Raw genomic sequence first — 13,180 nt, 5'->3', positions numbered from 1 at the left:
TTGAGATAGATTCTCTTCGTATGAATTAATAATACAAGTTTATGAAATTCACAAAGAAATATTTCAAAATATGAAACGCCTGAATGGGTTGTAAATAGTTCAATTTTACACCGTTTTTCACCTTTAAATCGAAATGGCACAAAAATGAAATCGAAATTAAAAAAACTGCTTCTGACTTTTTTTGCGCCTTTACATGGCGCATCTTCTTACTTTTTACTTATTTTTAAAAAATAATATTTGCTTGCGAAAAGACGTACCTAACCGCCAAAATTGTAGTTTTGGTCAAAATTACGTCATTTCCGCTGCTGACAGAAAGCTTTATCGGTAATAAAAAAGTTGAGACTTTGCACCATTGAGCATATGAACTTTGTTTTATACAAATCGAGCAATAAATAATTAACTCCTCACTAAAACTAGAAAACATCAACACATCTCCCCTGTATTGCTATCTTTACATTGGCTCCCAATTCAGCAAAGAATTAAGTTCAAGTTACTCCACTTCGTCTTCAATGCGTTAAACGGCCAAGCTCCATCTTATATAAAAAGTCTTGTAGAACCCTATACTACCAGTAGAAATCTCCGTTCTCAGAAAAAACATCTTCTAAAATCTCCAGCCATTAACTTACAACTTGGAAAACGTGCCTTTTCTTATGCTGGTCCCTTTCTATGGAATAGACTACCACAATCAATAAAACAATCACCGTCTGTGGGCCATTTTAAATCTCAACTCAAAACATTCCTATTTCAAAACCGTAAATAATGAGTGAATATAAAAACCAACAGCGCCTTAGAAACTGTTTTCTTCAGTATTAACGCGCTATATAAATGACGATATTATTATTATTTAATTATGAACTGCCCAATAAAATGACTGCTGACTGTTCGCTAATAGTTTATGTTTATAACCCCAAGATCTTCATTCCTTTTGATATTTGCATGAACCCAGCAATAAATAATTAACCTAGAACCCATCAACTGAATTAGCCAATAGCGGCCAAGTTCAATTATCGATACAAAATTTTTTCATATTTTTGTTCAAATCACATGACCCTATAATTATGGGTAAAGCACCATAAAAAAAATATTCATAAATAAAAAAGTTTTTTGTCAAAATTTAAATTTTCAAAATTTCAAAAAATGTCAAAATGTATCATATGTTAAAATTCGACAATTATTGTTAATATTACGGCAATATTTCAAAAAAAGACAACTTCGGTGATTTCGGAGATTTCGCATTGTCAGAGAAAGTTCGAAATAGCTTTAATCTCTAAGTCACACCCTCTTTTTCAGTAAAACCGAAGACATCAAGTCGATCCGACTGCGAAGCAGTAATGACAGGTTTCACCGGTGCCACATTACCCTAAACATATAGTCCATGTGACAGGAAGATATTCATTACCAATTTGATGAATTGGTTTAACTATGATTTTCAGTTAGCCTTAGGTCTAAAGTGTCCAAAATTGGTTGATGGACTTCTGGGTCACTTTGCCAAATGTCAGTTTGGCGGCCATCTTTAAAAATGGCCGCCGTTTTTTTTTTCTTATTTGAAATAGTGCGAGTCGAGGAAGTCTTCATAACTCCTCAACAGTTTCACCCATATGGATATGTAATATGTCTCAAAATGTTCATAATATAATTCTGCATCTACTGGTATATGATATATGTTGTTTAATCAATACTATCAGTTTTAAAATAAAAGATTTATCTGAAAAAAGCAACATTTTCGAATTTTTTTCATGTCTGTTCGTAAGTTTACTAACAAATCGTGTTCAGACCCATATAAGCCAAATTATCTGTTTGGTCAACTAAAGTGATTGAATAGATATCAGAAACATTGATCATAAAAAATAATCTCAAATATGAGTGTCCCAAATCCAAGATGGCGAAAATTCAAAATGGCGACAAAATTTCCTTAAATGGCCAATATGTCAGATAATAGTCATTTCATTGTATGATATGACATGAACTATCCAATGAGCTTACAATTAAAGATACATTACGTAAGATTTAGATAAAGAGCTTACCATTCTTGCTACAATAGTTCGAAAATAGATAATGTAAAATGAATAATTTGACAATTTCATTCAAATTACTCTATTGCGAGCGAATATATTAGCCTTTGAAGGTTTGACAAGACACGTGCAATAATTTCAACCACCGTACTGGTTGTTCGAAGCTAAGTCTCGCTCCTCCATTTTTAGCTTAAATCAAAATATGGCTGAACTGGTTGTTCGAAGCTAAGTCTCGCTCCTCCATTTTTAGATTAAATCAAAATATGGCTGAACCGTTCTAATCTATTTGATATCGGAGAAATCTGATGCCATCGAGAGTTGATTGTGGCCTGGATCAGTTAATTAATGTCTAAATAATAATTTAGAAAACATTTCAGGCCTAAAGAAAGAACTGCAATAGGCAGATTTAGCTCTTGCATAATGTATGTTTAATCTAAACAAAAGGTTTTAAAAATTCAAGATGGGGAAAATTCAAAACGGCGGCCAGAATTTCCATAACATGAATGACTGATTTATATAGCTTATAATATCTGAAAATGATGTTAATGATACTGCTAAAAATGACACATCCTATGCGACCCCCCCACCCACACACACACACCCACACCCACCCACCATAAACAACACAATGGGGCATATGGAATTGATTATTCTGGATCTCACAGATCACAAGACATTTAACCAAAATAGTGAGGCATTTTAATTTCATCTACTATGCCTTTGCACCATTTTTAGCCGTATTGAAAATTATTTATGATATATCCAGTTGTTAAGAATTTAAGATCTCTTATTCGTTCAGAAATGGTAATGTGGTCCGTTTTTACATTAACGCCTCTATGCCCGGCAACTTTTGTTGTATAGTCTAGTAGGCCTGCAGCCAAAAATTTTAGCTTGCTTAGAAACACAGTTCCGCTACAAGGTCCTCCCTATTAAACAAACTATACATATTTGGAAAGCTTTTAACAACAGGAACACAAATCCAATTAAAATGTTTTAAGACCAGATGAAAATTGTGATAATTGTCAAGTAAATGTTATATTTATACTGACAATTGTGAAGTTGACATAAAATTACACATATACCTAGGATAGGACAGGCTTACCTTTGCTCCGTGAGATGAACGACAGGGTTCTCTACAACCAGGCTCGAAATTTCTTTTGAAAAAACTGACTGTAATTTAAATGGTACATTCTAGAGTATATCCTGGTGATTTTAGCTTATGCATATATCTTAATAATTCATCAAAAACGACATAAATTCATGACTACGCAAGAACATTGACTAGTTTAGGGACCCCCGAAACTACTATACTCCTTTTGAGTGTCCATCCCTGAAAAGGGAGACAAAAGATATGATGTTAAAACGATAATTCGAATATTATTTTACAGTTATATAAAAAAAAATGTTTCCTTTTTATCCAATGAACAATTTATTGTTAGTTCATGTAGAAAGATATGGTGCTTATAAACGTGTTGCAAATTTCCGTATTACATGGTAGACTTCAACGTATCATATAAACAATTGGTATTTATTTTACAAGTATAAAAAATGTTTCCGTTTAATCGAATGAACAATTTATTGTTAATTCGCGTGGAAAGATATGTTGTTAAACATGTTACAAATTAACAACTGGTATATTAGTCGAGTATTTTACAGGTACAAGAAAGTTTACGTTTAATCGAAAATTCCAATAAACAATTTATTTTTAAGTTGAAGGGAGTCCTACAGGTGGTAGACCATATTAAATGCTGCTTGAAAGTGTATTTTCATAAACTTTGTATGCAGATAGATTATTATACTGAAGGTTCGTCTGGATAGATAATAAGATTTTGTGTGAAACAGGTGTCCTGGAAAAAATGGGTTCACTAACATCAAATATCTGGTTCTACAAATTGTATTTGTCCCTCCTAAGCTAATACCTGTGCGGAACAAACCTTTCCGTTTCATCGAAAATTCCAATAAATAATTCAATTTTAAATTCAGTGGCTACGAAAACCCTATATATGATATATCACAAGTCTTACTTTGCATGATACTCACCCATCCTAACTAAAAATTCGTTTTTCGTTAAATTATGGCGGCCATTTTGGAAATCGGACAGAACCCAAACCGAAAATGGCGTGACAGAAGTGACATAATTTCAAAATTGTCTTTAGGGACAAATTTTGACAAGGAAACAACCCATCCCCAAATATCGTTTCGATTGTGACACACTAGCTAAAAGTTCACTAAGTTTGAGCCCTGCCTCGCCGACGTTCAACATTTTAATTTGACAGTCTACTTAAGACTTTTGTTGATTTTGCGGCAACCGCAGCTGTATAGGGAGGACCACTGGGCGTATTTATTTATGCTAATTGAATAACTAAAGAAGACCACACACATAATTTGGCTAAAATTACTCTGAACATGATTTAGTAGTAAACTTATAAAATAAATCATGAAAACCTGGGGAAAAAATGCCAAAAGGTTGCTTTTTCCAGAATGATCTGTTGATTTGGAAAATATATGATTCATTCAACAACAAGTATCATATAGCACCAGAAGTAGCAGTTTCTTGTGAACATTGTGAGACACATTCCATATCCATTGGTCCATCTTTTCAGGAGTTATGAAGGTTTCCCCGATGCGCTCAATTTCAATGAAATAACGGCGGCCATTTTTAAAGATGGCCGCCAAAATGCAATTTAGCAAAGTAACCCGGAAGTCCATCAACCAAATTTCAACACTTCAGCCACCAGGCTAACTGAAAATCGTGGTTGAATTTATTCATCAAATTGGTAATGATGTTCCAAAATCCCAGTTCTGTCACATGGACTAATATGTCACTTCCGGTACCAATGAAACCATTAAACAGGTTTCCACATAAGCATTGCACACATCAAATAAAATGGACGCCGAATCAACCAAATCCAGCAATATCAATTCATTTTATACATTTGTTACATGTAAGTGTACAGTACTTCCGGTGATAATGAAAATGTTCAATTAGTTTTATGAAATCAGAAATGGCATAAGGCATCACATGGTGAAAATTTTATGTAAATCGAATAATAATTGCCACTTTTATAGACCAAAAACCTTGAAAAGTGACTTGTAGAAAACCGTCTATTTCTCTGCAACCGTACAAGTTAAAACCATTTTCTGGTATCTGTATGATTGTATGGGTTCAATCTATTTGTTGATTGGAATCAAATATCATAATTTTAAGAACATTACAAATCAGACTCATTTGAATGAAATATCTGTTTTGAAGGCTATAAATACAGTTTTTGCCAAAATGACGTTACTTCCGGTGATAATGAAAATCTTAAATTACTTGTATGAAATTGTAAATGGCATTAAGTATCACACAGTGAAAATTTTATGAAAATCAAATAATAATTGACACTTTTGTGGACCAAAAACCTTGAAAAATGACCTGTTGAAAATCGCCTATTTCTCCGCAACTGAACAAGTTAGAAACCATTGTATGATATCTATATGATCCCAAGGGTTCATTCTATTAGTTGATTGGAATCAAATATCCAAATTTTAAATAAATAACAAATACGACTCGCCTGAATAAATTATTTGTTTCGAAAGCTATAAATATAGTTTTTGCCCAAATTACGTCATTTCTGATGATATTGAAAATGTTAAATTGGTTTGACCTAGTCACAATTGACATTATTCATCAAATGGTATCCATTTTATGATAATCCAATAATAATTGACTCTTTTACAGGCAAAATAGCGTAAAAAGTGACACTTGCAAAATTGACCATTTCTCGGCAACTGCTCATATTACAAACTATTTTGGAGATAGATTCTCTTCGAATGAATTAATGCTACAAGTTTATGAAAGTCACAAAGAAATATTTTAAAATATGAAACGCCTGAATGGGTTGTAAATAGTTCAATTTTACACCGTTTTTCACCTTTAAATCGAAATGGCGCAAAAATGAAATCGAAATTAAAAAAACTACTTCCGACTTTTTTTGCGCCTTTACATGGCGCATCTTCTTACTTTTTACTTATTTTTATAAAATAATATTTGCTTGCGAAAAGACGTACCTAACCGCCAAAATTGTAGTTTTGGTCAAAATTACGTCATTTCCGCTGCTGACAGAAAGCTTTATCGGTAATAAAAAAGTTGAGACTTTGCACCATTGAGCATATGAACTTTGTTTTATACAAATCGAGCAATAAATAATTAACCTAGAACCCATCAACTGAATTAGCCAATAGCGGCCATGTTCAATTATCGATACAAAATTTTTTCATATTTTTGTTCAAATCACATGACCCTATAATTATGGGTAAAGCACCATAAAAAAAATATTCATGAATAAAAAAGTTTTTTGTCAAAATTTAAATTTTCAAAATTTGGTGCCTAATATCTTTGAAGATTAATCGAAAATCAAAAATCTAAATAATCGTAGCTATTTACCGTGTCTCAGGCTATGTCAAAATGTATCAAATGTTAAAATTCGACAATTATTGTTAATATAACGGCAATATTTCAAAAAAAGACAACTTCGGTGATTTCGGAGATTTCGCATTGTCAGAGAAAGTTCAAAATAGCTTTAATCCTTAAGTCACACCCACTTTTTCAGTAAAACCGAAGACATCAAGTCGATCCGACAAATAGTTTCTGAGATATGCTCAAGTGAAAAAAAAAAATAATAATAAGAAGAACTAGAACCCATTCAGGCTTTTCATATTTTAAAATATTTCTTCGTAACTTTCATAAACTTGTAGCATTAATCCATATGAAGAGAATCTATCTCAAAATTAGTTTGTAATATGAGCAGTTGCCGAGAAATGGGCAATTTTGCATGGGTCACTATTTGCGCTAGTTTGCCTGTAAAAGAGTCAATTATCATTGGATTTTCATAAAAGTGACACCATTTGATGCGTAATGTCAATTGTGACTAGTTCAAACCAATTTAACATTTTCAATGTCACCGGAAATGACGTAATTTGGACAAAAACTGTATTTATAGCCTTCGAAATAAATAATTTATTCAAATGAGCCGTATTTGTTATTTGTTTACAATTTTGATATTTGATTAAAATCAACTAATAAAATGAACCCATACGATCATATAGATATCACAAAATGGTTTCTACCTTGTTCAGTTGGGGAGAAATAGACGATTTTCAACGGGCAAGTTACGAAGAAATATTTTAAAATATGAAAAGCCTGAATGGGTTGTAAATAGCTCATTTTTTCACCTTTTTTTTACCTTTAAATCGAAATGTCCCAAATACAAAATCGTAATTAAAAAATTTTTTGCGCCTTTTGCAGGAGCATTTATCTTGATCTATCAGATTTGCAAAAATTAACATTTGCTATCGAAAAGAGTTTTTAGCAGAATTGCGTCACATCCGGTGCCAATAGAAAACTTTACCGGTAATAAAAAAATTGAGAATTTGCACCGTGGAGCATATGAACTTTGTTTTATAAAAATCGGACAATAAATAATTAACCTAGAACCAATAAACTGAATTAGCCAATAGCGGACACGAAAAATTATCGAGCCAAAAAATGTTCACATTTTTGCTCAAATCAGACGACCCTTTAACACTGGGTAAAATGCCATAAAAAAAAATTCATAAATAAAAAAATTGTTTGTTAAAATTTAATTTTTCAAAATTTGGCGCCTAAAATCTCAGAGGATTTGTCGAAAATCAAAAATCTAAAGAATCGTAGCAATCTGCATGGTCTCTGGCTATGTCAAAATGTATCAAATGTCAAAATCCAACGATTATTGTTAATATTATGGCAATATTTCAAAAACCGACAACTTCGGCGATTTCAGACCTTTCACATTTTCGCAGAACGTTCGAAATAGCTTTAATCTCTAAGTCACACCCACTTTCCCTGGAAAACCGAAGACATCGAATCGATCCGACCAGTAGTTTCTGAGATATGCTCAAGTGGAAAAAAATAAAAATAATAATAATAATAAGAAGAATCCGAACAAAAACAATAGTGTTTCACATAAGCTACGCAGTGTGAAACCCTAATAATAATCTTAACTGGCTACGCAGTGTGAAACCCTAATAATACAATCAGATAGAGTTTTTGGTAAAAACTTAAATTGTGTCAAAAGAAATATCCAGACAATGCGTAGTCAAAATAATCTGATACAGCACCATGGCATTTCTTCATAGCACAATTTGTAGTCTTTTGTCCATCACGTAACTTGCAAAAGTTTTTATTTATTCGTCGATGATAGACAAACGGCACGATGATCACGTGACAACCATAACTAAAGTTGCTATAAAATAAAATTATATGTACGACTATGATATAGCCTTCAATAATATTTTTAAAATTAAGTCTCTGTCAGCATGTGTATAAATTTAAAAATCGTAACGGTAAACGCTATTTAGAACTGGTTTATTGACCTAATTCCAACCGATATGTCACGTGTCATTGGTCTTCGGCATTCGAGATTCTGTTGGGAAAATATCCACTGTTTCTCTTTCCGTGTATTCAGTGTTCTATCAGGGGATTATATTCAATGAAGATTTAAATTTACCTAACAACTGGTCAGTAAATCCATCAATGTATGGGGGGGTTGGATGGCTGAATGGTTAGCGTGCGCGCGCTGTATCATAACGTCTGTCATTGAGTCAACTGGCGTGGTTTCGAATCCCGGGTTGTATGTGGCAAGGAGTAGGGTCGCTTGTCTAACCTCGTCGGTTTTCTCCGGGTCCTCCGGTTTCCTCCCACTGCTAAAGACCCCTACGCGCAAGCGAATTATTGAAATAAAATTAAACCATATGTTAGTCCCGAAATGACCTAATTTGTGTCGAGTGGACGTTAAACCCCATTTCTCTCTCTCTCTCCATCAATGTATGATCCAGTTATTATTTTAATATCTACCTGTACCTGCACTTCACACGGACGGAGTGTAGAAGACGCTCGATTGGCAAACCATGCCGAGATCGTCTTTATTCACCACGTGGAGTATTTTACTGAACCTTTTATGAATTATCAGTAAGCGTGTTTTGTTTTTTTTACCGGATTGTCAAAATCACAGTTAAATGAGGTAATTGCTCGGATTATGAACCACATATGGCAGATTCTCACTAATGTATGAAGGTTGTTGTAGCCGACACTTCTTTATTTAACAAGTAATAATTAACACGTTGTAATATTAGCCATAAGTAGATTGATTTATGATACCATGTGGCTGATTCATTGTTTTACCAATCGGCTAGATTAAACATCAATCGGCTAAACCCCACAAAATACAGCCGATTAAGAACACTGACCCTGACTGACATTCAACAGTTGGACACGAAAAATTTTACGCGAATCGTAGGCTCTTGCGCGAATTAGATTCAGAGATTCGCATGAATTTCTAGCCCTGGTTTGTGGGCCCTCTAGAAGTCACAATGATTATTTATCCGATTTTGATCAAATGTGGGCTTATCTTGAATAATAGTTACATTATTAATTGGCAAGTGGGTGTAAATTCATTGAAATTCTAAACCACCTGATGATCAGACCTGTCAACTCTACCGCATCACGCGGTAAAGTGCCGCGAAAAGGCCTCATGTACCGCTCTACTGCGCGGTAATAGCTTTCTACCGCATTTTCTCGCCAAAACTATGGAACTAAGGGAAACAACTCTTTGCACGTAAACAATAAAGATCGCAACTTTAGGTTATCAACATCGATTTGAGACATTGTAAGGTGTAATTTAGCAAAGAGATTTGTTCTCAAATTCTTTTCAATCTATTTTAGAGTTAATAAAGCGGATATAATTATTGGCACGTGTTCCAAATACTCTTAAAATGCGTAGCGATAAACTGAACAAATAGCGACCAATTTACGGCAGCAATGGCTGACAATTTCGTTTGCGCGCGTACCTACAGCATCTAAAAAATCCCATACATTGAGGGGATAATCGCCATGGGGGTGGGGGCATGATTAAATCGATACCAATATTTTGTCATTAGTCGTTATGCAAAACTATTTTTTTAGGGTTAAAATTCCTAATGTAGAAATACTATAGAATCTAATAAGCACACCAATTATCTTACATGAAACAATATTGTTAAAAACTCTGGAATGGGGAACACGTCACAAGGATATTTTCAAAATCATGCTTAGTTAAAACCAAAGAAAAGTGGTACTTCCAGTACTACTGAACTGGTAATTTTAATTATTTTTTTACGTTACTAATTATTTCTTTCAATTTTGGTTTATATACATAAATACATTTAGATATGGTTACCATTGCTTATATTTTATCTATTACCCATTTAATGCAATTTTTGTATTGTTGGGCCTAAATTAATTACCCTTGGAAGTGCGAATTTACTCGTTTTGGAAATCTATGACCAAATCATGGTTTCTACTGCATTTTTTAGACTACCCTACTGCATTTCAGCTCTGAGGGGTTGACAGGTCTGCTGATGGTCTAGAGAGTTGATTGTGGGCTTGGCTGGTGAATAAATGTCTAAATAATGATTTATATAATATTGAGGTCAAACGAAAGATCTTCATAAGGCAGATTTAGCACTGTGGCCTGGTACTGTGCCGAGAACAGAACACTTATCGCGGCTAAGTGTGAACAGGGCTAAAGTATTCCTTTATATCTGAAATGAACATTGGCTTAATTGCACCTACCACATTTTAAATGTAAATATTAGTTTAGTTGGTTAAAATCCTTGTCTCAGAAATTGTGGGAGCCATAGTGGCTAGCCTGGAGGTTGCGTGTTTGATACCTGCATTGGCTGAGAAAGTTGATCAGGATTTTCCAGCGTGGTTTCTACTTGTCAATGGTGCAGGACGGAGGGCCTAACAAGAACAGTTGTCTAGTCATTTTGAATGGGACGAAAAACCAAGGACCTATGTATACATATATCACCGATTGTCCACTATTTTAAGATTTAATTCAACAAATTTACATTAATTTCAGATCCTCCAACCATCACAAGTCTAACATCTGATGCTACCAACAACATGATAGATGAAGATTCTACTGTAACCTTCAACTGTTTAGTTGACAGTCTTCCATCTTCAGTAATATCCTGGTCTAGATCACAACAAGGGGGACAACTCTATTCTGGTAGTCAATATACCATATCTAAAGCTAGTTGTCAACATATAGATAACTATACCTGTACAGCTAGTAATAATATTGGTCAACCTGTATCTAAAACTATTCCACTCTTTGTTAAATGTAAGTACAACCCCGGAAATATGAAATATATACAAATCTGACTAAGCAAAAATGTAATTCCTTTCCACAAGCCTTATGGTTACCAATATCTGAATTCCAAATCCAAAGTTTGTTCAAATAAATTGTTGTGCACATGACACGTATGGCTACTCCTTCTTATTGTTAAAACATGGCCCCTAGAGGAGGTTTACATGGTTAGTATATTCATTGTTTTGTACATTGTTCTTTGATTTGAATTATTGTCAGCTCAGTATGAATAATGATGTAATGATCGCTTGTCTTAATTTTAGGTCCCCCACAAGAAAACCAAGGGGACCCATTAATTACTAATAGAATAAATACAACAATACATCTACAAGTTGATATAATCGTATTTCTATATTCCAGGTTCTCCAAGAGAAAACACAGTAACCAAGAGAAACATCACCAATAGAATACATACAACAATAAATCTAGAAGTTGATATAATCGCCTACCCTCGACCAACCTTCACCTGGTACCATACACCTACCAGACAGATAATAAATACAGCTAGAACACAACAACTATCAACTATAAACTATAAATCAACAGTAGAGATTACTCTAAACTCTACTCTATTTGGTGATTATATAGTATCTGTATACAATGATATTGGTGTTCAGAACTTCACTATTACAGTTATTGATGGAGGTAAAGACAATTAAATGTGCACGTATATTGCTGTTACCCCAGTTTGTGGACACTCTACCGGTCACAATTTTTATCGAATTTTGACAAAACTTAAAATGTATGTTTATAACCCAAAGGTTGTGGTTCCTTTCAACGTTGCAATGTATCGGACTGTAACCTTATGGATTATGGCCCTGATTGTACAAAAAATCGCATTTGAGATAACAATTTTTATACACCCACATTTTCATTTGGATGTATATTATCGTCTCCCCTGTCCGTCTGGATTTCTGTCCATCCAGAATATGTTTGTGGACACTCTACACGTCACAATTTCTATCTAATTTTGACAAAACTTGAAATATAGCTTTATATCCCAAAGATTTCGGTTCCTTTTGAAATTAGCATGTATCAGACCGTAACTTCATGGATTATGGCCCCTGATTGTACGAAAGTTTACGTTTTCAGCTTGTGGACCCTCAATATTTTTATCGTTACTACATGTAACTGATAATGATTGAGTTCGAATTTCGGAACGAAACTGCCCGAAAAATAAATATATATGTTTATATCCCAAAGATCTCAGTTCCTTTCGATATTCGCGCATTTCCTGGATTATGGCCCCTAGTTGTACGAAAAATCACAATTTTTTTAGCTTGTTCTCTGCCCATTTCGCAAAATATCTTGCATGGCAACCATTTGTTAATAAATTATTAACTGCCAATTGTGTTTAAATCTATTGAAATTCTAAACCACCCGATGGGCTAGAGAGTTGATTATGGCCTTGGCAGGTGAATAAATGTCTAATTAATGATTTATAACATTGAGGTCAAATGAAAGATCTTCATAAGGCAGATTTACCTCTTACATAATGCATCTTTAATAAAAACAAAGGACATGATTTGGTATTGTTGCATGTGTTAATATTTGTAGTGAAAGTATACCAAGTGGACCCTATAAAGGTCACAATTTTTATCTGATTTTAATTAAACTTGAAATGTATGTTTATACCGGTAGGTTCCTGTCGATATTTGCGCAGATTGGACCATAACTTCCTGGATTATGGCCCCTAATTGCACGTAAAATCGCATTTTTAGTCCATCAAGATGTCAAAATGTTTATCTGATTTAAAAAATGTTTTTATATAACACCCTTTCACCATAAGGACGGTTGAGTTTGAATGTCGTGAAAATCTGACCAACTGCCCGACCAAATGGCCGCTCCCTGTACCCAATTAGTGTAAAAATATGTAATACCAAGGTTGTGGACTCCCTAGAGGGTGTAGATTTTTGTATCCGATTTTGATGAAACTTGTCCATCGATTCCTTT

At 33.9% G+C, this 13,180-nt stretch overlaps 1 protein-coding gene across 1 annotated transcript in view; it reads left to right on the top strand.

Annotated features, from left to right (window-relative positions):
• Window positions 1–10,947: 10,947 nt before the first annotated feature.
• Window positions 10,948–13,180, top strand: part of LOC126829988 (uncharacterized) — a 28,725-nt gene continuing 26,492 nt past the window's right edge. The window contains exons 1-2 of the mRNA XM_056102789.1: window positions 10,948–11,200; window positions 11,588–11,872. Coding sequence (XP_055958764.1) covers window positions 10,981–11,200; window positions 11,588–11,872 — 505 coding nt within the window. The 5' untranslated portion in view covers window positions 10,948–10,980. The remainder of the gene's footprint in view (window positions 11,201–11,587; window positions 11,873–13,180) is intronic.

The sequence above is a fragment of the Patella vulgata genome, chromosome 8, assembly GCF_932274485.2.
Source record: "Patella vulgata chromosome 8, xgPatVulg1.2, whole genome shotgun sequence".
NCBI lineage: Eukaryota > Metazoa > Mollusca > Gastropoda > Patellidae > Patella > Patella vulgata.
This window is presented reverse-complemented; position numbering and strand designations above follow the sequence as displayed.